The 23,626-nt window shown below is 48.0% G+C and overlaps 2 protein-coding genes and 1 long non-coding RNA gene across 5 annotated transcripts in view; 1 reads left to right on the top strand and 2 right to left on the bottom strand.

Annotated features, from left to right (window-relative positions):
- Positions 1-18,414, bottom strand: part of Axud1 (AXIN1 up-regulated 1) — a 32,479-nt gene extending 14,065 nt beyond the window's left edge. For both annotated transcript variants that reach the window (XM_076814230.1, XM_076814232.1), the window contains exon 1: positions 18,279-18,414. The gene's annotated coding sequence lies outside the window, so the exon portion shown is untranslated. The remainder of the gene's footprint in view (positions 1-18,278) is intronic.
- Positions 16,652-17,403, top strand: LOC143369854 (uncharacterized). The gene is made up of 2 exons (XR_013085514.1): positions 16,652-16,879; positions 17,183-17,403. It is a non-coding gene; the product is annotated as an uncharacterized LOC143369854 (long non-coding RNA).
- Positions 18,415-19,385: 971 nt separating the features above from the next.
- Oli (basic helix-loop-helix family member olig) lies at positions 19,386-22,833 on the bottom strand. Of its 2 annotated transcripts, none has more exons than XM_076814259.1 (5): positions 22,032-22,833; positions 21,716-21,938; positions 21,241-21,479; positions 20,886-21,109; positions 19,386-20,793 (listed from the first exon to the last, which is right to left on the bottom strand). In XM_076814259.1, exons 2-5 carry the CDS (start codon positions 21,851-21,853, stop codon positions 20,564-20,566), a joined length of 831 nt encoding a protein of 276 aa, XP_076670374.1. In that variant the 5' UTR covers positions 21,854-21,938; positions 22,032-22,833; the 3' UTR covers positions 19,386-20,563. The 2 variants fall into 2 exon arrangements, with proteins under 2 accessions (XP_076670374.1, XP_076670373.1); XM_076814258.1 differs by having other exon boundaries at positions 22,036-22,833.
- Positions 22,834-23,626: the final 793 nt, after the last annotated feature.

Here is a 23,626-nt window from a genome sequence, read left to right as displayed (position 1 = left end):
TTTAAACTGCTTGCAGATCATTATTATGTGGAGAATTTCACATGATAAATATTTTGTTTAGTATACCGCCAGAAATATAAGGTTACATTTATTGCTTACACGGAAAAATATTATATTTTTTAAGAAGTGGCCAAAACTGGTACAATACCTTAAAGTGGCCACAAATGGTGCATCTACCCTAGGTGCTGGAGAAATTGGCAGTCGTACTGTTTTCACGTTGGCAGATGAGTTAAGGTGCAAATCCACGATGAAACAAAAGTATCCTGTTTCACACGAGACACTTATTTCATTACTATCTTTACTACTCGGCTTCGCTCGAAATTTAAATTATGATTTTACAATTTTTTTTTGTGAAAATAGTCACATTCGTGTGGCATAATGAGCTGGGACACATTTCGCGATCCCACAGTTTACCGCTCGAAAGTTTTTATGCGACAGACAAACACACAAACACTTTCTGCTTTATATATTAAGATTTTATTATTTTTTAATTAGTTTGCCACTAATTTCACGAAGTTGGACTTTCGCGAGGCAAGTTTCGCGATATATTTTCAAAAATCTCACCTCTCGCGACTATTTACATTTAGTTGTTACTCGCATTTTTGTCTCACGATAGAGAAGTCTCGTGTAAAATCTCATCGTGGATTCCCACCTTAAAAATTCCATGTAGGCGCGTGATGTATATAATTCATTTTTCTTAAACCACGGCGTTCTATCGTCCAATGATCACACTTTCTTCTGACCATCACTGCCCGCGTCCAACCGAATCGCGAATTTCCCAGGGATCGATATATCGGAACACCGCCTCTCACTATGCCAACCTATTTATCGTGTCGTACTACTGAACCCCACTCGCTGGCAAACGAATCTGTAGGCATCCACCTGCTGGTTTACCGATCGCTGACACATTCGCGCGTCACCCCCTCCGGAAAGAGCACCCAAATCACGTCTGTACATAAACCCATATACAGGGTGTCTCATTGTCCGTGGTGCGAAACAGAAATCCACAAAGAGCTTCGCGAACTCGAAGCATCACACCCAAACATCTCATTCCGTATTTTTTACTAATCTTTGGATAGAGACTCACGCTTCCCCCTGTCCGTTCTCTCCCCTACATTGTATCCTGCGCTGTGGAACGGCCTGTACACTTCAGAAACACACGTACACGAGATACTGCGTCCGCGCACACTAGCGAGCGCGCGTTCACAGGCACGTACACCCATTGTGCCCATCGCCAGAGGTTCGACGTGTGCGTGAAGAGGGTTGGCATCCCCTACACGAATGGAGAACGGCGCCGGGCGTGTGTGTGCCTCTCCAACACACCGCGAACACGCCGGTATAGGTCGGTTCGGCATAATAAGACCGAGGGAGCGGAATATAATGCCAGGCTCCTGCGCTCTCGGTGGCCTCCCTGGAAGCTGTGGAATGTACCACCCACCCTGTCCTTCCAACCTGTATACAGCAGAGAGAAGACGCGCGCGACGCTGGTCGTTGTAAACACTCCTCGGGACCCATTAATACTAAAAAAATCTCGAATCAGGGCTGTTGAGCTCGCGGGCCAATGAAACTAATTGGACCTTTCCGGTCCGTCGAGGGAAAAGACACGACGACGCTCGATTATATTTATCGACAGATACCATCACACTCCCCATTGTTGTGGGGGTAAGATTTTATTTGTAAATCAATTGGACGATTGGATCGACTGTGTTACGATCACTTGACTGTAAAACTGATCGCGTCAATCATTCTGATCAGCCGTGCAAAGGGGTAACCGAATCCCCCGATCGATCTCCTAATTTCTCTGCTCGGCCGACACCTCGTTCGGCGGGCAATTCCGCCAATTACTAGCGCGAATCGCCGGCCAACACCGAGAATTTCGGTGGCCACCGGGAGTAACGCGAGCGAGCCATTCATTACGCGTCTTGCTTAATAACCCGCTGGGTAGCAGCACTCTGATTTCACGAACATCGCTGCATAGCGTAGCCGTGTAAACTGATCGGATCGCTGTTGTTGTAGGCTGCTGTTCATTGTTATGGTTCAGCATGGTTCACGTTTTTATCGATCAATCTTTCACATGGTCTAGACTTTGCAATAGAATTTCCATATACACGGTTGCTAGCTTCGAGCTCTAAGTCTCCTGACACCATTTCAATGAGTTCCAGTGCATCGAGGTTCCACGTACACTCGACATAAACTTCCTTCTTACAAAAGGAAACTGTCTCCCCACCGCGATCATCCCCCGGAACATCTACAGCTCACCTTCCACGAAAACCACCTCCCGAAAACGGATCGAATATTGGATCCACAAAAACCTCTTCCATAATCGTGCCTATGAATCGAATGATCGCAATGGCGATAAACAATCGTCGCCCGCGCGAAACCCTCGGATAAATCTGCCTCTCGTCGAGGGAAGGAAAAAAGAGGAGCGAGGAAACGCGAAGGGAGAGAGATTCTGACAAGAAGCGACACGACCGCGAGGATGCTAAAGGACAAGGGTGGAAAAACGGGTGCGAGAGAGGCGGGGAGACGAACGAACCCACGGATATTTCGCAGGGGTGCGAAAGAGACGGAGGCTGAGCTGCGGGGGTGTATATTGGGGCTTGTAAATGGGGGTGGGGGGTTCCACCTCCGGCCGAATCGATCCCACCGCAGTGTAGCACTATAGCAGTCCACGTGCATACATACCATGGACTCTCTCTCATCTCCCTCTCTCACCCCTTGCCATCGTATTTTCCCCCGTACTATCCACGCTCATAGCGCTACACACCGTAGCAAATCGGCGCAGCTGCGCGACCGAGACAGCGGAGCCAGTAGTCCAGGACTCTGAATGAAATTTTTTAATGATCGTGATTAATGCGTTCGACGCTCCATCGTGGTCGTGGGCCTCCACCCTCGAATTAGCCGGTTGTTTTACGATCTGCCCCGCTCGGGGTTCTGGACGGAACACTAGGCTGTGGCACTAATGGATCCGCCGGCACCAAAGGGTGTTAAACCTTTCGATGAAGGGTGATTTTCTTGTGGGATCATTGCGAAAGGGTTTCTGAGGGTTTTATACTAAAGTCGTGGCACAATTAATTTCCTTTAGGTTAAGGTAAATGTCCCAATTTCTGCTCATTTCGTATTTTTCTTATTATTATAAGCGTTACGTTTGTACTATAGTTGCAACAAAATAATTCTAAGTAATTTAAACATTTATGCGAGTGCTGCACGAGCTTGGGGCTAATCGAAGCGCAGCATAAGCAACGAAAAACTTTTAAAACGAGAGACTCAGGATTTTTCGATCGTGTTCTAGCTGGTTGCGCTAAGGAACAGCGTCACTATTGGTATTCGATAATTGGGAAGAAAATAGTTTTTTGCAGTAAAAGTTGTTATTTAATAACAAAAACAGATACTGTATTGTGCTCTGGATTTAGATTTTTTTACTATTTTTATTTTTTTTAAGTAGAAAATAGATGAGTAGGTTTAGGGTCAAGTGAATCACCGTCGTGTCCGCATTTCTACTCACCACAGGTATAGTAACGTAACCTCGCAATTCAATGTATGCTGTAAACCCTATTTCTATTTGAAAGCACTTTACTTTTTGTTTATCATTATTTTATGCTCTACTGTTGTGTTATAAAACCTCTCCATAAAAGATGTAACTTAGTTTAACCTGAAAATGCAACATATTATGTGAGCAGAAATTGGTACAAATGCTGAATAGAAATACGTACATCGCTATTTTTCGTGACCAGAAATACGGACATTTAGAGCATTATATTCAATTACAAATTACTAATAGTTAAACATCTTGAAATATCTTTCTTAAACAGTTTTTGAATTGTTTGATTTATTATTAAAGAATTAATCAATTACTCTGCAAATTTTCATCACAAACAATTTTTTTACACCTTCTTTATAATGACTAACCTCTTAAATGAGCAGAAATTGGGACATTCGCCTTACTGAGCTACCAAGTGAGACCTTGGTCAGTATCTATGAGTCCATTCAGGTTCAGAAGTTCGCAAAGATTTGGTCATTACTCCTTGGAGCGAGGAAGGGAAGAGGATCTGTCGATCGGGTCGGTGGTCAGGGCATCGAAGCTGAATATTTCATTTGCCACGCGTCAGATTTAGAAGTTAAGCGCTCTGTGCTGTCTCAGAGCTGAATACTTGGAAATTAGCGCTTGCAAGCAGCCGAACGATCAGCTAACACGAAAACGGAGCAATACAGTGCGGAATGGTGCTATTATAAATCGATACAAGCGAAACTACCACGCTGTATCCTCGTGCGCTGATTGGATATCCTGTACGAGGATTACTCACGCGTTCATTCAATTCGTAGTACTACTCGTGCACGGCTGATGCAGGGGCTGCAGTCACAAAACGCACCTATATATCGAGGCTGCAAATCGAAAGCGTGGGAGTGGGAAAGAGAGAAACGGGGAGGTGTGGGAAGATAACGGGCGCGGAGTATTATTACGTGTGTCGTCGTGCACAATGGACGCACGCATTTCACAGTAGCAGGCAGGCTGCTTTGGCCGACAATTCATTGGGGGTAGAAATCAGGGAAATTTGAGAAACAGAAGAAACACGACCAGGTACTATTTTTTCGAAACAATTAATTTCTCCGTGACATCTGCAACGATCTATCGATGCAACATCAGGGCTTGCAGTATGTTTCGGGGGTACATTGATGGAGGCATTAACGAATGCACCTGACCGCCACACGTGCCTACGTATTAATAGCAAGGTGGCCGGTTATCGCGCAAGTAACGAGTTTAACGGCCAGTTACGACTCAAGTTCACGCACTCAGCCTTCCCTAATTACGTTCACCTCCCGTAAAGCCACGCTTCCACGGATTATATGGAACGTTAACACGGGCATAAATACGAGGCTACGCCGGCTGGTACAGCGGCCATAGCCGTCGCTCATTGTACTCGGTTCAATAGACGGTGCTATAGATTTCTCGTAGCCCGGTGTGTGCATGCACGCTTGTACGTGCATGCAGCGCAGAGTGCATGTTCTCCGGTTTGAGAGCATTACGCGCTGTACGGGAGCCTTCGTTCACATTTAACTGCGATGCAATTTACGGGGCCGGCGTGTGTCGGCGGTAGTCGCTCTCGGGGGCAGAATTTTACTGTAAACGAAAGATGACACAGGGCTACGATCGAGCGCCACGCAAAATCGACGAATTTCAGGGACGACGAGGATTTCCCTGCGATTGCTCGGCAAATTTAAATTCGAGTACCAAGAGCAGCGCGCCGCAGCGGATATAGGGAGGTGTCCAAATCATTCATCGACGATGCGCGCTGTGCACTAGCCTGTTTGCTCACGCGTGGATCGAGCGTGCAGCTCGATCGACTTAGGCGTGCGGGTGGATTCGACGAAATGGACAGCCTTTCTTAATTAGAATAGCAAGTGACCGAAAGAAGGGTTGGAAGAGAGGTTGCACGTATTTATTCATGACCTGTTGGTTATGGAGGAAGAACTTTAGCTATTAGGGGATGGAAGGAACAAAGGGAGAGGAGTAAAGAGATAAAGGGGGCGGATGAGAAGCGTGGAAGGGGAGAGATGAGATGAGAAAGTGGTGGTGAGGGAAGCTTGGGAAGGGGAGGTTTAAAATGATTGGAGTGGGGAGAAAATAAAGGGGTGGAAGATGACGAGGGGAAGAGTGATCCGACAGTGGAAGTAGAAGGAAGGAGGAAAGGAGAGAGAAAGTGGAGAAGAAATGACCCAGGGGGTAGGGCAGATGGGTGGGTGTAGTGAAGGGGCTCAAGTGGATACAGAGACTATTGGCGGGGGAGGGTGAAGAAGATAATGAAATACTTGGTACGTAACCAGCAGAGGGATCAACTTAATCTGAACCAAAGGAATTATTATTTAATCAAGTGCGTAACCATACTCGCGCTGACAAAAGTTAGCTTCAGTTCGTTTGCAGCGCTGGTCGAAAGGAAATTGAGAATACGAACGACGAGGAAGATAAAGTATCATTTTTAAACTTCATTTCCTAATCCTTGCAGAAACGAAACGATTCCTTCCGTAATTGCGAACGGAATCGTCTGTACACGTATACACCTATGAAGCGAGTGCGCGGAATGGTACCCAGCTCCGTCGCCGTAATTGGTTAAACCTACAGGTGAAAGAGAAACTTTAATTGCCCACCGAACAAATATAGCGGCCATGGAGCGCCGTGGCTTGGAAAATATTAGCAGCATCGAGGCGTTAAAAATACATCGGTATCGATCGGCACAGCGCACGTACATACATCGTGGCCCCGAAAGAGAACCCCTTGCCTCTCGAAACGGATTCTTATTATTTCTTCTTAGCCGAAGGAAGAAGTAACATCCCTCGCTTAAAGAGCCAGACCGTGGAATGAACTCCTGGTTAACGGGATCGTAGCGGTGGGGTCAGGTGAGCCTCCTTGCCTCCGTCGTCGCCAGTGTCCCTCCTTTCCCTCTTTTTCCTTCGCAAATGGAGTCTGTACTTTCTGCTTATCCGTCGCAATTCGCCTCGTTCGCCTGGAATTACTTGCAACTCTCAATGATTATAAATGGAGCATCGCGAATGCTAATCGTCGGGCCAAATTGCACGACGCCCGAACCGTGGAAAGTTTCGTTCGCCGTTGGTGCCCTCGGAATGTTCTATCCACTGTTCAATTCCATCCGTTTCTTTGGCCGAGGTGAAATTGTTGGTGGCTTGCTGCAGTTGCGTAAAAAGCGTTTCGGTGTGCTACTTGAACGACTAATACGCCAGCCGTAAGGGAACGTTACGATTGATCCGTTGGAAAATTGTGGTAGGAGACCAGGGAACGATGAAACGGAATCAAACGAGCGGTTCTTGCGGAAATATCGTTCGTTTAACGGAAGCACGCGAGGCACCGTTATATTCCTCGTGCGGAGAACTGACTATCCTCCATATCCCACTTGTTCGTCACCGTCTTACACGCGTCGATCGTCCCACGAGGGTCTTCTTCAGGGTCGCAGCCGCTCGCAAGATCCCCAATGTCTGGCCAGCTTACATAAAATCGAACAAAACAGCGCGGGGAAGAAGAGGGATCCTATTATTCGATAAAAACTTCGCCTCCGTTCGAAGCACGCGAGCGCCTCCTTTCTTAATTAGATCACCGCCTAAGTCGAACCATCGTCAACCCGTCGCGTCGAACTTCAATCGTGGGGCAAGGGGGTAATCATTAATTTCTTCCCTTTATTATTCGGTCCTTTTTCGCGGCAATGGTTTATTCATGGAACGATAACGATACAATAACGGTGGAATGTCGAGAGGTTCCCTTAGAATAAGGCAAACATCCTAGAATATTCCAGCCTCGCCTTGCCGAGGGCTTGTTATCATTTTTCCCCCCTGAAGAATTTTAAAGGGAACCTTCGTTTTCAATAGCTCCGCGTTTGAAGCGCGGAACGTGCATCGGTCGATGCCGGAGATGTTCGTTAAGTCCACCCTTGATTTATATCTGTGCTTAAGGGAGAACAACCCCCTCGACCCCGTCGTGGACGAAAGTTCCACCAGAGTCATCCACGGTAGGTTCGCGCGAGGGAAATTTTGGACTGCCACGATTCCACGGGATCGATAAGCGTCGGGTGCAGCGTAGCATCGATCCCCAGGCAAATTACGCGCTCGTGGAATCAGCAACGCCGACTTGTCACGACCTCGCATTTACTTCTTACGAATGTTTACTCTTCGATTACGAAACGTGTCGATATTGCATAAAAATTCCACACTTTTTCATTCCACAGAGTCTCTCAACAGTGGCGGTTAAACATTCAGAGAAATATAGTACTCTGGGGTGATCTTGCAGCTATCCAAGCGAAGAAACGGTAGCTTAAACCATACGCAGATGCTATCACGAATAATTGAAAGAAACCTATAGCCTAGAACCACTTCATATACAGTGGTGGATGAAAGAAAGTTTACAACTTTTAAAATCGCATAACTTTTTTTGCAATTGGTCCAAACGACATGATTTTTTTTTAGAAGCTAGAAGGATTAGTTTGCTAAGTGACGTGTTTCGTCGGTTAGAAAACAATGCATTGGCCGGAATAGCAAAAAAAAAATAGTAAGTGCCGTTTTTTAAACTTTTTTTGTGAGCCTATAATGAAAATTCAAAAAACCCGCTGGAGGATTGAAGTAAGTTGTATACCTGCCTAAAATTTCATCAAAATCGGTTAACGTTGCTCTGAGCTATAAACGCTTAAAGACCGCAGAATAAGGTAAAAAATCACTGATTTCAGAAATTTCGCGAAAAAGTTATGCGATTTTAAAAGTTGTATACCTTCTTTCGTCCGCCACTGTACGCCCAAGCGTTCTACCATCCTTTCCCCCTGCATTTCGCCGCGAAATATTCATCGTAACACGTAAATTACTCTTTCGACAAGCCGAAGAAATCGAGCTGATCAGTGTCGGCGAAACGATCGCTATGATTCCCGTCGATTCGAGGCCGGGGAATGGGCTGAACGTAGGAATCATCTCCGCGGACCAGAATAGCGTCGGGCCTGACGTCACGTAGACGTAGGGACCAAACAGAACGGATGACAAACGTTGAAAATACCGTGGCGGCTCCGTCAGCTCGCGTTACACGCGTTGCACATGCACGCTGGCGCATGCAGCTCGCGCGATACGCGCATGTACGCGTCATCTGCATGTGCACACGTCTATATGAAGCACCGTGTTGTGCGAGCTCCGTCACGTATCCGCGGGGGTGACGCCACTTTCGCGGGGCACGCGCGTCGCCGCGTTTTTCGGGGGCAAAAACCCCGCGCGGACCGCCGCCAAAACAAACCGGGAGGGAGCCTTCGCGGTTAACCCCTGGGGTTGCTTTGCCGCAGCCGGTTAATGCGCTGTATTCTCGGGACAGTGACGAAGGATGGCGTTCGGCCGAGCTACAGGTTTCAGGAGAGCACGTCTCTGGCGAGTGAAGCGCCAGAAAACGGATTCTGAACGAGTCGCAGTTGTGCAAATCAAATTGAAAAGTTTCAAACGCAGGGTGAACGAGGAAAGGAATTACTACGCAGTTAGTTGTAACTTACTATCGGCTCGAAGGGGAATTATACATGTTTTAATATAGAGCACGGCTTCGTAAAATATGGAAGCAATATTCATGAGGATCAACTCTCCATTAACAGCACAGCTTCTATCGAATAGGGTGTGCTTACAAATGATAAAGGTATATACTTGGGGGTATCAGCCGCTACTAATTGACACCCCTTGTACCTCCATCTTTTCCCACCAACGGAATATGGCTAAGAAGCTTGACATTTCCAATTAAACATCGTACCCGGCAGCTAGTACGATCTTTCACCGCCAATAATCACCGGAACTACGTACAATCTTGTTACAAGAGTCCATTCTCCACCCCCACAGTCACTGGAAGGCGCTTTTCCTTCCAAAACTTTCGGCTGAACGTCTCCACCCGAGCGACGCCAAATTTACTGCAGATGGAGTTGAGGAAGTAATTTCCTCGCGATAAAATGCTACAAGTGGATTCGCCCGTAAACTTTGCCGCAGCCACGGTGCAGAATCGCGGACGATTGTGGACGACACAGGGAGAAGCTAATTAAGCTCCACGGCCTCGTTACGCGGCGATGTAATGTCATTACCGATCGCCGGCGATTCGACCAGCAGGAGGCAGAAAAAAAATCATTGAACGCGCCCCGCAGAAACCTCGCCGAGATGAAAGAGAACGGGCCTGACCCACTTCTGGCCGCTGAGGTTAGCTCCGCGCCGCGAAAGAACTTGCAATAACTTGTCCTTCACGCCTCCCCAGCAAACTCAAATCCCTCGACTTTCCTATGTTTTTTTCCTCCCCCACTACTCGCCGCCGAAACTTTTTACAGCCTCGGTGTCCTCTCGCCGAATGCCGGGCAAGGTCTTGTTTCCTCGGTACCCTCGTGATCACGACGATCTTCGATCGCGGAGGGTCCCTGGAATTTCTCGGCGAAACGGCGGAGCGCATTTCCCGCGTGGGGTATCGAATTATCGATGGCACCTGCGAGAGCACGTTGCTTAATCGGCAGCCTCTCGGTCGGACAGAATGGAATTATCAGTAACGAGCAATTAGGACGACGGTTTTTGTTGGTTGTGAAAGTAACCTAGGCCGGACCAGTAAAGGCAGAATGCAAGTAGAACGAACGCACGAGCGCGCGGGCCTGTTGCAAAATCATCCTGAGATCGCTCGGCCCCGACCGGCTGGCTGGCCGGTGCATTGCGAGCGTTTCACAACGGCCATTGTTAGATGGAACGATGTCGAAACCGCATCAATTTTAGAGGCGGCGAGGACGAAATGGAAGACTGTTCCACGAGTCGACACCCGGATGGCGACTTGGTGCATCGACCCTCGAAACGTCGAATGAAATTCGATAGAAACCTTAGGACGAAGCCCGCCGAAGCTTCGGGGCCCTTTGTGCTCTTCGCCGAAATTGAATTTCACGCTGGGGTAGTGGATCCGCCAGATGTATGCACCCACTCCAAAATGAAATGTTTGCGATTGATAAACGCAGGCATCCCATGTCGTTGGAGTTTAGATCAGAGGGGTTGGAGATCTGTCGAGTAGTTTTAGATTTTAGAGGAAGGCAAGAAGGTGGACCGTGAAGAACTCGCGTCGATAGCGTCCGCTGGGCAGATGATGCCACGCGTGGAGCGCGTAGAATGAACGAGGGGGTGGGTCTCGATTTCCCGGGTAACTGACCATTCCTAATTCCCAACTTTTGCCGTGGCTCGCGGGTTAATCTCCGTCGAGGCTTCACTTTCCCTCTCGCCCTTATCCGCCGCACTCGACAAGTGCAATTAAATCTGATCGATTTGGGGAATAAACGATTGAACTACTTCCGTGGAATTCGCTGATAACCTTTTTCATTTAAGGGTACTCTCCGGTCAAAACGCTTGAAAAGTACGTGATTTCATGAATTAAAAAAAAAGGAACTGAACTACATACAGCAAAAAAGCTTTTTGGACATTATTACTACATATTTGAAGAACAAGCAAAAAAATTATTGTTTGAATTTTATCAATTTTTCCATTAGACATGCAGAATTCATTTTACCACTGTACAAAATTAGAGCTCTTGACGGGCGCCATCAGAACTCGTGACAGGATCGTCTGAAATAAAAAAACTAAAAATATTCTTTAAATATATGTGAACGGTTATCGCCCTATCCGTCTTCATTGCAAACAAGCAATCCGGCGATTTTTAGCACTTGTTTAAGCACAATGTTGCAAAAAGCAGTTTTTCTGCGCAAAAATCTGCCCATAAAAAAAAATGGGTGATCCAAAATTACTCTTTGTCGATAAGGCGATAGCCAGTCTAATTATGAGTAGAATGCCGTAAGAGTTTTTGAAATCGGTCCATAATTAAGCTTCTTACAGGCCGCCCGTTAAAATCTCTAATTTCTGTAGTGGTACAATGAATGCTATATATCTAAGGCAAAAATTTATAAAATTCGAAGAATAATTTTTTGTTTATTCTTCAAATATAAAGTAATACAGTCCAAAAATGATTTTTACTGTATGTCGTTCAGTTTCTTTTTTTTTTTAATTCCTGAAAATCACGTATTTTTCAAACGTTTTGACCGGTAGGTGCAGAGACGATGGATAAACGCGGTCGGTGAACGGATACTCCAAATTCCTGTCGAATCTGGATCAAATTGTCTGATCGCGGTGTCCCATTCTTTTATAGAAAATCGACCTTCGCGCGTCGTGAGAAGCGTGGGAGCATCCAGAGGATATCGAATACCGTGAGTGATCAAATTTGCAGTGGAAGAATCTTCGAGGTCGCTGTTAAATCGAAAGAAAATGGATCGTTAGACTACGGCGCATCTCCTGAGAAGTAATGTCGAATCAAACAAGCGCCGCTTTACGAGCTAACCTTGAACCATCCAGAGCCAAGTCGCAAAGACGGTTTAAGTCGCGCAATAAAATCCAGCCTGTCGTTTCGCAGACCCGTGCTCCAACGCCAGGCCAATCCCTCTAGGACTCGCAGATGGATTAGGAGGAGCCATGTCGCCTTACGAGAGCCCTTCCTCCCATGGTAATCCACTGGTCCATGACCCTAACCTACCCTAATCCGCCCCAACCGCGGGTAGGTTAACCCCTGACCGCGAGGTCAGCGCTTGGCGGTGTTCGTTTACACCCCGAAGGGATCGGAGGAACAAATGCTGGTAAACAAGCTTGCCTTTCCTCCTACGGATGCCACTGGGTGCTAACGAGAGAACCGGAGAACGGAGCAGCGAAGAAAGTAGCCAGGAAGTAGAAGTGAAACGGATAGGTTTCAGTAAAGAACTGGTTTCCAGTTTTGATTAGCACTTGGACTGTTACAGTGTCCCAGAAGGAAGTGATCAAGCTGTGGCAGCTTCTTCAACTGATCCTGGTGTATGGAGTCATCTGACCTATCTTAGCAGCTAAGGGTTGAAACCACCCTCGAGTAATCCGTATTAGACAGCGCAGCGCTAACAAAGAAGGTCCTAACGCGGCAAGCATCCACTGGAGCAGCGTATCATCAAGCAGGAAGCCCGAAAATCCCGACGCGATTCCATGTTAGAGGACTCATAACTTTCGGCACTTCCATGAGCAGGGAAATGAGGAAAGAAAGGAAGGCCGAAGGAGTTTCGTGGCTCGCCTCAAATATTTACGCCGTGGCCGCCACAATGAGAACAATATCTGTTGCCTGGCAACGGTCTGTTAAGAGGACGCATTCTACTTTCGCCTCCCCCACCCTCTGCAACCCCTTTCTTCGATTTCGCCGCCGTGTTCTGCTAAACACAACCATCCTCTTCCCGGAGCGCGTTCGCGCACTTTCCTCGGTCCTTCCGCTCCGTTGCACCCTAGACTCTTCCACCCCCTGGCTTCTCCGTGGCTCAGAATCGAGCGGAGAATGATCGACGCTGGGTTCTAGCTAACCAGGAGGCAAGATTCGTTGAACGCAGACGAAGAGAAGGGACTGGCTAAGATAGACACGAGGCTGAAATTACGCAGAAAACCAGGCAAAAAGGAGGATTTTCCTCTCCTTGTCTCTCGCTGCTTCTTCAACGTTCCTGCAGCCGTGCACGCATTCGTGGCCGTGTGTTCAGCGAAAGAGGGCCAGGGAACGAGAGAGCAAGAGAGAGAGAGAGAGAGAGAGAGAGAGAGAGAGAGAGAGCCAGAGAGAGAGAGACCAATAATGTGTGCTGGAGGAGAGAGGAAAAGGACGGTAGAACACAAGAGGGGAGAGATCAATGCCGGTTGCCAGGGTAACCGCGGCACCTGATCTTCATCCATCCTGGACCATACTTCTCAGTCCTGGCCCATGCACGGGAACCAACTGGGACGAACGGTCCTTCAGGATACCTGTAGCGACTTCTGGAGACAGCTGCGCCGCGCGTAGAGACGAAATTCACTTCACGACGAACGGGAGGGACCACTTCAATCTTCCCCCTAGGTGTACCCCTCGATTTGGACTTCTTCGCCGGTGCACTCTCTACATCCGAAGGCAGCAACGAATTCGCAATTGCCAGAGCAACGCAGACGATAGATGCAGGAGCAAGTTATTCAGGGAAAATCGATCCGGAGACCGCGAGAAACGCGTCTTCGGTGTGCACCAATGTTTTCATGCTCGTCGCTACCTGCCTCAGTGGCGACATCTACTAGCCCTCCTTTCCCTTCTTGACCTGCCCCGACGTCGTATCTCCTCTCCACCGATGACAGCAACGTTATTTTTACTCCCGATCGTGGAGGCAGAAAAAGTCCACCATGTGGGTGGGAAGCAGTAAAAGAACATGAAATCGGCGGCTATCGACGCGGATCCCAGGCCCAGTCCTACGGAATTACTCGCGCTGCCCTGGTGCTCTGTGCAGACCGTACTACCTAGTACCATCGAAATGACTACTCTGCAAGTAGCAATAAACATTCTCCTCTCTCCCGAGTCTGCTCCAATAGACTCGACCAACATGGCTACTCAACAGAACACAGGTCCGTTTATCCAGGTTCAAGGAAACGTCTCGATCATCAGTTCCAGGGTAGTGAAACTGAGGTGGCTAGGAATAGATCCTTCTCTCTAGAGCTCCCATCTCCTCCTGTTATGCAACATTTTCTCTGGCAATATTTGAAACCACTTTACCTAGGCTCCCAAAGATCGACCCGAACGAAACGTCCCGACCAGCCTGGAGGAAACGAAGCCCCGAAGAATCTACCGTGGTTTACTAGAGTCAGTCGTTTCTGGACGCCCCCACTGCGCATGCTTTTACGCATCAAGCGAGCACTTACTCTCTTTTTTCCCCATTCGATCTCTTTTGCAGGCAGCGTTGCTCTGTTCGCGGCGAGATCGATTTGTCTTGATCGGCAGTCTGGGCGGTAAAACCGACCCGAATGGGAGAATTACCGTCGCTGGAGGGAAACAGGGGACTGATTTAGAATATCACTCAGTTGGAGCGGACGCGACGCGCTTGTTTCTGCGCATCAGCGCGAGTTTTGGCGGGTCGATGCGCCATTGTTGCCCTGGCTGCTGCGTTCGCTTTGTTTTCGTCTCTCCCTCTCTCCAACTCTCCTCGTTCTCTCTCCCCCCTCCAACTGTCTCTCTCCCCCCACCACTTTGCTCTGACTCTCGTCTGCTCTCCCGTTTCACCATTTTTTTTCGCTCGACGCTCTCACCGATCGGCCGATCTCCTTCGGCTTGTTCGTTAACGAGAAATAATAAAGCCAAAAACCGCTCGACCGTGGGACAGCTCTGGGTTGCGTTTGCTAAACTGACTTACGAATTCTTCGGCTTATCTGTTTCTTCTGATAAGAGACGTTGGGTCATCGCGGAAATGCTACCCGCAAACAGATATTTTACGACGTTTAAGGCGAGAGGCAAAAGAATTCTGGTGGAAAGAAGGAATGGAACATTGTGGTCAGAAGCAAGCTACGAAGCGGGTGTCCCTGAATTTATCACTCCAAGAATTCTTCCACGTATTTACCTTCATCCAAAGGTGTGCGATAGGGATGTGGTAGCATGATTAATTACGTGAAGCAATTTTAACGAATTACCTTTTGCAATAGCGCATTTACCGTTCTTCGCAGCGCGACAGCGAGTGGTCAGAATTATCCAGAAACGTGATCCCCGAGCTTTTCGGAGCATCGTATTCTCTAGAAACGCAACGCAAGCCAAATGTTTGCCGGCCGAGTGTATAGGAGGCGGTCAAATTGGAAGCGTCAGAAACGGTATTAGAAAGTTTTCCGCGAACGGAGTAACCGTGTTCGCTGCCACGTCGCGAAAAAATGCCTGCGCGCGATATCTCTGCATAATAACGAGATATCTGTCTGCGGCTGCATCGCGCATCCTCCGTCTGTTCTGCCCTTCCTTGTCCCATTTCGTAACGCGATCCCAGCAAATTCTATATCTTGGAGGAAGCTGGAATAATTATGGGAAGCAGAATCTTTACCCCGATTGCTTCTGTAGTCTGTGCCCATGATTTTCGAACACCCTATATACAGGACTTAATACAGTAACTATATATCTGCTAAATTTCGTGACGCAACAAAGTTGCTGGAGTAGTTGGCTTTGTAATTATTTCGAAATACCTGCTACTCCTAAGCATTCCAGTTTCGAGCAAACTAACGCGAGCCACGTGCGCAAACGATGAAGACAGTTAACGCAATATCGATAACGAACTGACTCGTCACCAGGCAGACATCAATTTCTACTCCGCGATTGATAAGCCCGCAATGTTGCGACTCGGTGTGCTCAATTGGAGTGGCAGCCATTTTTCATTCGTCTCCTCGAATCGTGTTTACGCCGTACCGATAAACGTCCTTCGGGCGAAAACAAATTCGAGCGGAGATAAAACTCAATCCTTGATAATCGAGAATTTCAAGGCACTAAAGAAGCTAGGTACTATCAGGGTTGCCACCCCTCGGTTTTGAAGCAAGTCTCCGGGCTCCGGTTTTACTGGAAAAATCTCCGGATTGTAGAAAAAAATGAGATAATAAGAAATTGTGGTATTATATGTGGCATTAAAAATTATTTATTAAAAAAACAGGCACTTTTAAATTCTGAATTGTTTGAGCTTAAGAGAATTGCCCATTTGTTTTCCGGATATTCGAGAAGAAAATTTTCTTTTTGCTTTTTCCATCTCCGGGTTGGAATGTGTGGCACTCCGGGATTTATATGGTGATAAGGTGGCAACTCCGGGTAGTATACGTTTCAAGAACCACGACAAATGTTACTGCTTCGAATTCTCGAATAGCTCCACTTCGAAAGCCATTTCGTGCTCGTTATTTCGGAGCACCCTGTACGGACTGAAGTGCACAGTAGGTCTTTCATTTCCGACATTTGACTCATACTTTTATCCCTATTCCACAATTAGCCGGGATTATTATTTAATTATTTCCATTCTTATTGTTAGTCGCTCAGAACGAAATCTATTACTCGGAAGAATTTCTTGATAATACGATATCGTAGTTGCGAAATTTCTACGCAACGATGGCGAACCTCGAGGCCGACAGATACGCGAGCTGGTGAAAATCAATGCATCTGAATGCTTATCACTTGCTCAATGCACATTGTAATGTTCTTATTCGAATGCCTACGTACGCGCAGTCACGTGCACGTAAAGCGGTTTTTATCATAAATTGTACGTCACGCGTGCCGAATGCCCGACATACGCGTGCACCTGAGATAAGTTCACCGGAAATGCGTCACGAACGACTTCTTTCGTACTTAGGTCAACCCGAACGAAACAGATAACGATGGAAATTCTTTTGCCCGCTCGGTTACCGAACCTGCATTCTTTTCCACCGAGTCTAGTTCCGATGCCGTGAAAACACGGTTCACGCGGCTGAAATATCACCTTTATCCCTTCAAAAGTACACACCAGCTGTTCTCTACGAATGATCAAGGAAAATGACCATACACGAAGTACGGGTGGAAGCACCGTACGTAAGCTCTGCAATTAACACCACACGCGCCAAGTTCCACCACTTTTCATCATATTCCCAATAATCTGCACTTCCATTCCAATGAATTTTTACACCTTTGCATAACGACAGTGAAGCCATGCAATTTACTATGAAAGACATTCGAATATAGCAAACAGGAATACAAATATTTCGTTGGAAGTGGACTCGATCCACGATCGAATATATCTATATTGTGTTTATTATTATTTGCCCTAATGCCCATCACTATGCGTTTCTAATTTCTATACATTTTACTGCTACCATGTTCCTACAACATTCACAGTTAATCCTGCATCACAAAACATCACGAGGCAGTGAATCAAGAGTTTCAAGGTGTTTTGATCTTAATTGACGTCAACGGGCAAATAAGCATTGCCAATGGCTGGTTCACGAGCGAAACCGACATTCTCATACCAACCGAGGAGGCCAGCAGTTATCCATCCTACCGAAAGCTAGTTAAATACAAGAAAATTTCATTAAATGCAAATCACTCGCTGCCTAGAATATCGTTTATATTCATTTCGAGTGGATCCATCACGAATTGTCCGGACACGAATGTTTCCACATCGATATTTTTGGCAGTGAGCGTTTCGACGCGCATGCCCCCATCGGGAGCGGAGTTCAAACGGCAAAGGTGGATTTTTCGGCGTGTAGGAAATGACGAGGGAAAGAAAAGCTTGGCTGAAGGCATGGAAGCTTGGCAGAACCGAGAATGCAGCTATCATTTACGTGCCAGGTATCTAGAAAGGACTACCAATAGCGGCTCCGTCGTGCGTCTTTCGGCCAATCGAGAGGTAAGGTTAGTTCTCCCACTCGCGGCCACGGAGAATCTTACTCTACGGAAAGTGTGCACTGTACGTCTGCGTAAAATGCAGCGGGACAATCGCAGCCACGATACTGTCCGCGGAATGCAATCCCCTTTCCTTTTTCTCTTCTTTCGAAGTTAGCCTAGTCTGGTTTCGTTCTACTTAGCGCAAGGGAGACAAGGTTAACGAACGTGTACGCGGATCGGGACCGTGCGACGGAGACAAAGAGACTACGCGACCATCGGACGATTATGACATCATAACCTATCAAGCAGCGCTCGTACAAGAAAACAATCGCGCTTGGGGACTACTGTTTTATCGCACCGCGGTGTATTCGTCGCGGAGAGACGACAGTTTGATCGTGGTTTAGCGAAGCTATCTGTCACGGACTACCGCTACCTCCTTTGATTTCCGTTCGCTTTCTCGCGGATAGAACGTTTCCGTAGAGACGACCCACGTAGCTAGAGCCCGGCCAGCGAAAATCCATTTTCTTAACTGGCGGGCCCCCAGCGATCTCGCGGAGCGGAATAAAACACGCGACGGTGTGTGGGCATTGTAGGTGACACGACTCACCGGTTTCCAGTCGATCGTCACATTTCCAGGTTGCCCCGCGTTACCAGCCGGCCGTTGCACGTCGTCGTCCTGCCACCAAGGCGAACTTCTCTCCGCGGAACGTTTACGGCTGGACACCAAGCACCGTTGAGTAAAACGATCACACCATGGCGCGTAGTAGCTGCCTGCTGGCCATCTTGAAGCTACTGGCGAGGCACGCACACAATAAACCCCGTCAAGATCAGGCACACACGGCGTAAAGGTCCTCCCAGAAGGACGGAAGACGAACGAGTGAATGCCTCCGCCAAAGTGGCGGCCATGATGGCGCCACTGGTCGAACGCCTCGATGACGAGGGAAATTCGTTTGGCACCCCCCGGGAATCAACGTGCCCGGTCCGATGTAATGATTCGTACAACACAGTGTGATACAATGCGCAATCACGTCGATTCTAATTCACGTTTCGCGATAGAATTGCGCGGGATTCGAGGGGAGTCTTTGAAACGAGTTGAATCGCTACTTCGTCGCGCGGTTCGCGCGATGGCGCCACTAGTCGGTCGCGTGGGTTACGATTTAGTTGACAGTTACCGTTTCGAAGTTCGCAATTGTCGTCACGCACCGCGCGAAATAAGTTGTTGGGTAATTGTGCGATTAGTCGGATTTCTAGCCAGTATCGTTTCGTGGGCGACGTTCTTGTGCTTTTCAGCTGCTTCGGCGATCGCGGCGACGGTACCGGTGAGTATCGCGTTCACCGTTGCGAAACTAGCCGACAAATTTATTTCGAAGTGAAGCATGCTTCCGATATCTTCGCGTCGGATTAAAGCGAAAAACCGCAAGCTCAGCGATGAACTTGTGCCTCGTTGTTTGAGAATAAGACACCGGCTCGCGCGCGCGCGAAGAAATCGGAAATTTCGCACGACACTGCACGCTGATACTATTGTATTATTGAAAAAGAATGTTATCAACACGTGGGCTCGTTTTAACGCGTACCCACGAATTCAAGTCGTACAGTACGAATACTCTGATAGAACACCAATCGGTATCATAATTTTGTTCGACCTCGCGCCTCTTGCAAAGCTGATAATGTAACAGAATTCAACGATCTTCTCTCAGAGCGTCCGTTCGATCCGTAACTTTCTTAAATAGATTTTATTCGAGCACTAAACAGTGATATCTACACTCTACAACAAACATTCTCGTCTGTTCACCCGTCAGCAGCAATATCCGCGCGCTTTTTATTGTTACGTAACGACCGCCGTCATTGGAAATCCCATAGAAATAAATAAGAATCGTTATTGCTTGACGTTAGAACGCTGCCGTGAAACATTTTCACAACGTTCCTTCGTAGAGGCCTATCGAAGGGCGAAAATTCCAAGGGGCAAAGTTCTATAAATTAAATTGATTATTAAATTCACGAAATCTCGCCCTTCGATTGTTATTTCGCACGAAAGAAGTGGAGAAACTCTTGGCACATCTTAGTAAACTCTTAATAAACGCATTATGTATATAAATAAGTTATAAGATCGATGGCTCAATTCGAATTATTAAATATATATATATATAATCTATATATGTATATAATATGTATATGAATATTTAAGATCTGTATGACTAGAATATAATATATATATATATATAATATCTCGACATGTATCACATGCTATATTGACTATCGCGTTGACGGACGGGATTTGGAAGTTTCATTCCTCATCCATACACCATCTCTCTCTCTGGCAGTTCCTGTTAATAAAAAAACGGGAGACAAAAATTCTCTGAGAGGACTCGCCCATTAAGACCGCCTTTCTCGCTAGGAATCAGCTTTCCGTTCACCAGAGACAGAAACGTGCTGTCGCTTATTGCTGTGTTAGTAATCATAGACCGTAAATTTTAAATCGTTAATAGCTAGTACTTTCATCGACTTTCATCTTAGTAACTCCTATCGCAAATATTGACTCATTGTTTATCGAACTCGTAACAGAGTGTGCCAGAGGACCTGTTAATTCTTTGGTTAATACTTTCGCCGTTTATCAACAAGCGGCCTCGGTGCCCGAAACTAACGGGCTAACATTTCTAACACCATCGTCAGATTCTCCTCCGAGCCCTCTCTCCAGCGTACTCCGCAATCTCCGCAAAGATCTCGCGGATATTAAAAGTAATTACTTTCCGCCGTTCCCCCCTTTATCATATTACGCTAATTAGCCTTGGTATGAAATACTTGGATACTTCCGACGCGTCTACCGCATCCCCCTCTATAAAGACCCTCGCGTCGATCTTACATCTAATCGAAGAGAGAAAAGGCCTGGAATGCTTAGTTCGATTCGCCGCTGGTGACGGCGCCGTCGTTCGGAGGTCCTCCTGCTGTGACGCTGTGATGGTCGGTGGTAGGAAGTCCCTGCATGTCCTGCACACCTTGGAACAATTTGCCTGGGAAGCCGTGCAGGAGGTCGTAGGAGACAGGTGTGGGTGGCAGGGCGGTGGTGTGAGCGTGGGGTGACTGCAGAACAGCTATCACTCTCCTGAGCTCCTCTAGAGCGTTTCCTAGACGAAGGGAACCGTTCGTGAGCAAACGAAGTGGTACCAGCAGGCGAAATTCAGGGACATTCGTGCGTGAATAATATTCCGTGCGTCACCTTGCATGAGAATGTAATTCTTTGCCAGAAGCAGCGTGGCAATCTTGGACAATTTTCTCACGGACGGACTATGAGCGTAAGGGATGACGGACCGAAGTTCGTCAAGCGCATCGTTCAGATCGTGCATTCTTCTGCGCTCCCTCGCGTTGATGTTCAGTCGCATGCTTTTCCCCTGTCTAGTGGACTTGGATTTCGGCGGGCAGTTCAATCGGGACGCCCCTGGTCTGGAAACGATGCAGAACTCTCGTCATCTTTAATTAGTTCGGTATTATTTCGAAAGGTATGGCCGCTGTGCGGCCACAAGGTCGTCAGATCCTAGGGAATAGAATTGTTAGAAAGAGTTCTCCTAATATACCTTTCGTGGCCTGGTCTGTTCTCATCGGACAGAGCGCTCGAGGAAGCGTGGGGCTGCGGTTGCTGCTGAAAATAGAAACCACCGAGGCCAACGGCACCCAAGGGAGTCCTCCTTCCAGGTGCGCTCTGAGGGTGCTCCGATGAGTAGCCAGCTGGAGGAGCGGAAACGCTAGGGTGGGACGCCCCCGGCACGGAGTACATGGACTCGAGAGAGGCTGTGGATTGCGGCGGTAACGGGTGCTGCGAAGTCCAATTATGTTTATAGCACTCGATTAGATAGTACGATGGCTGCTGTTTAGGTACAAAACGAGCTAATTCTTCTTTGCTCGTTTCCAAGTACCTAAGCATCGTCGAAGCTCTTAATATCTTAGCATCATCTCGAAACAAAACAACCTTATGTGCCAGGCGTTCCATTGATCATAGAAGTTTAATTTCAAAGCCGATAGAATTGTTAACTATCAAGTATTATCACCCACAGATGCACGGTGCTCCCAGGCCCATGTAGGATGCGAGGCGGATCGCTGCCAGGATCCTTGCTGGAGATGCGCCTCGGGAAGTCCCTCTCTCCTGTCGTCGTCCTCCGTCGAGCTGCTCTCACCGTCATAGGACCTCATGTCTCAAGCGATACTCGTCTAAACTTCACCTGCACTTCTCCTTCGCCTCTGCCCGCAATCGCTACGAATCCGCCTGCACAGGTAACTGCGCGAACCGCGTAAAAGTCCCCGATTCGATTATCATCCCCCACGCGTGAATATCGGATATGCATAGCGTAATCAATAGCAACCGCGATACTTACCCAAAAATTGCCTTCCGCCGCCCGTTCATGCACGGCGCAGGATCCTCCGAATGCAGCGAGGATCAGCAAAATTTTTTGCGCACCACCGCGTAACAAGCCATCCCTCCAATGAGACCCTTCCTCGGCGTGCAATCGAAACCACCACCAGCTCGAGTCAATCGAAGCTCCCTTTAGCTGTTATCTTGCGAATCGATGCGTTTTCCCATCAACCCCGAGCAGCGCACATAAATCACTGTTTAGGACCACAGGCGACGCTAATCACAGCCATGTTCCATTCGCGCGAGGGAGTTAGGGGGTCCAGCTGTTCATCTCGCGTCCACTTGCCGATCTTCCTCCGCCCACTCCTTTCTTCGCCTTGGTTATTCAATCTGACCGCGTGCCTCCCTGGCGCCGGTTAGCGTTCATCTCTCTTTTTACCATCACTGCGGCCGTTACACATTTCGGCTTAACGAAATTATCGCCCACGAACGGGATACTTCCGAGCAGAACACGCACGCGTCTATTGTTCGCGGATGGCCTGCGCAGAGGTTGCACCCGGTGCAACCCCAAATGTAGTTCGAGCCGCCTCCGACAGGACGAGTAAGTGTCGAGCGTGGGATGCTGGCCTGGACCAACGGCTGGCGAACCCTGGCGAACGCCCGGCTAAGTTTCACAACGGATGCTACATCTGCTTCTTACCATCTGGTTAGGTCGATGCCCAGATGGATCGAGAAGGGACCCTCGTCCTTCGCAGGGTGTGCAACACGGTTTTTGCCCTGCCGTCACTCGGACGTTTCCCCGATATTCTCTGAGATGGCTCGATTCTTTGGCATCAGCGACCATCGAGTCACGCTGATTGTCGTTTCACGATACAGAAAATTGCTTGGAAGCCACTCGCACCACGCGAGGTGTATCAAAATTTATGCTGTAACAGTTTCTCCGAATGTTGACGGTAGTAAGGACTTTCGTAATGTTCCATGGGACACTTCAGGTCTTGAGAGAAGAGCATTCATCAGCCGCAGTAGCTTCAAAGGTATTTCGAACCGTCGCACGAGCGGCGCGAGGGCAAATTCCGAAATAGCATCGAAAGGAAGGACAGGAAGAATAGGGATCGAAGTGCGCGGACAAAAGGGATGCAGAAAATTTCATAAATGGGCTCTGGTGGGCGGGCGCGCGGAAATGCAGCGCGGAGTGCATCAGCCAGCTAGGGGCACGGTCGCGCGTAACGTTGCAGATCAATTTTTGCGAACGGAGGAAGGCCCGGCGATGGTGCACGAAATAACGACGGATCGACGGCTGACACGTTTCACCGCGTGCGTTATACCTGACCGTGGGCATAATAACGCCCGAAATCAAAACCGACTACGGGCGCACACTGTCGTGCCATATTGTCCGCTGCATCTGTCGTGTGCACGACACACACGGCAGGGAGGGTGAGGGGGGGTGGTGGTTGTCATTCGCAACGAACACGTTCGACGAAAACTCTGTATCGCCCGCCTTTTGCCCATGGAACAATGGGAATTTTTCGCCGTGGCGAAAACATTTTTTTCCCCTGCCCACCCCGTTTTCGTTTTAATTAATGCCGAGCGGAAACGAGGCGCGCCCGTGAAAT

This window comes from Andrena cerasifolii, chromosome 6 (genome assembly GCF_050908995.1).
Source record: "Andrena cerasifolii isolate SP2316 chromosome 6, iyAndCera1_principal, whole genome shotgun sequence".
In the NCBI taxonomy this organism is placed as follows: Eukaryota; Metazoa; Arthropoda; class Insecta; order Hymenoptera; family Andrenidae; genus Andrena; species Andrena cerasifolii.
Note: the sequence above shows the minus strand (reverse complement) of the source record. Positions and strands in the feature narration are given on the sequence as shown.

Coding starts and splice junctions, on each gene's coding strand:
- Oli (XM_076814259.1), bottom strand. CDS start 21,853: ATGAGGTCCTATGACGGTGAGAGCAGCTCGACGGAGGACGACGACAGG. Junction 21,480..21,715: donor CCTGGGAGCACCGTGCATCT/GTGGGTGATAAT, acceptor TGGACTTCGCAG/CACCCGTTACCGCCGCAATC. Junction 20,794..20,885: donor GAATTACATTCTCATGCAAG/GTGACGCACGGA, acceptor CCCTTCGTCTAG/GAAACGCTCTAGAGGAGCTC.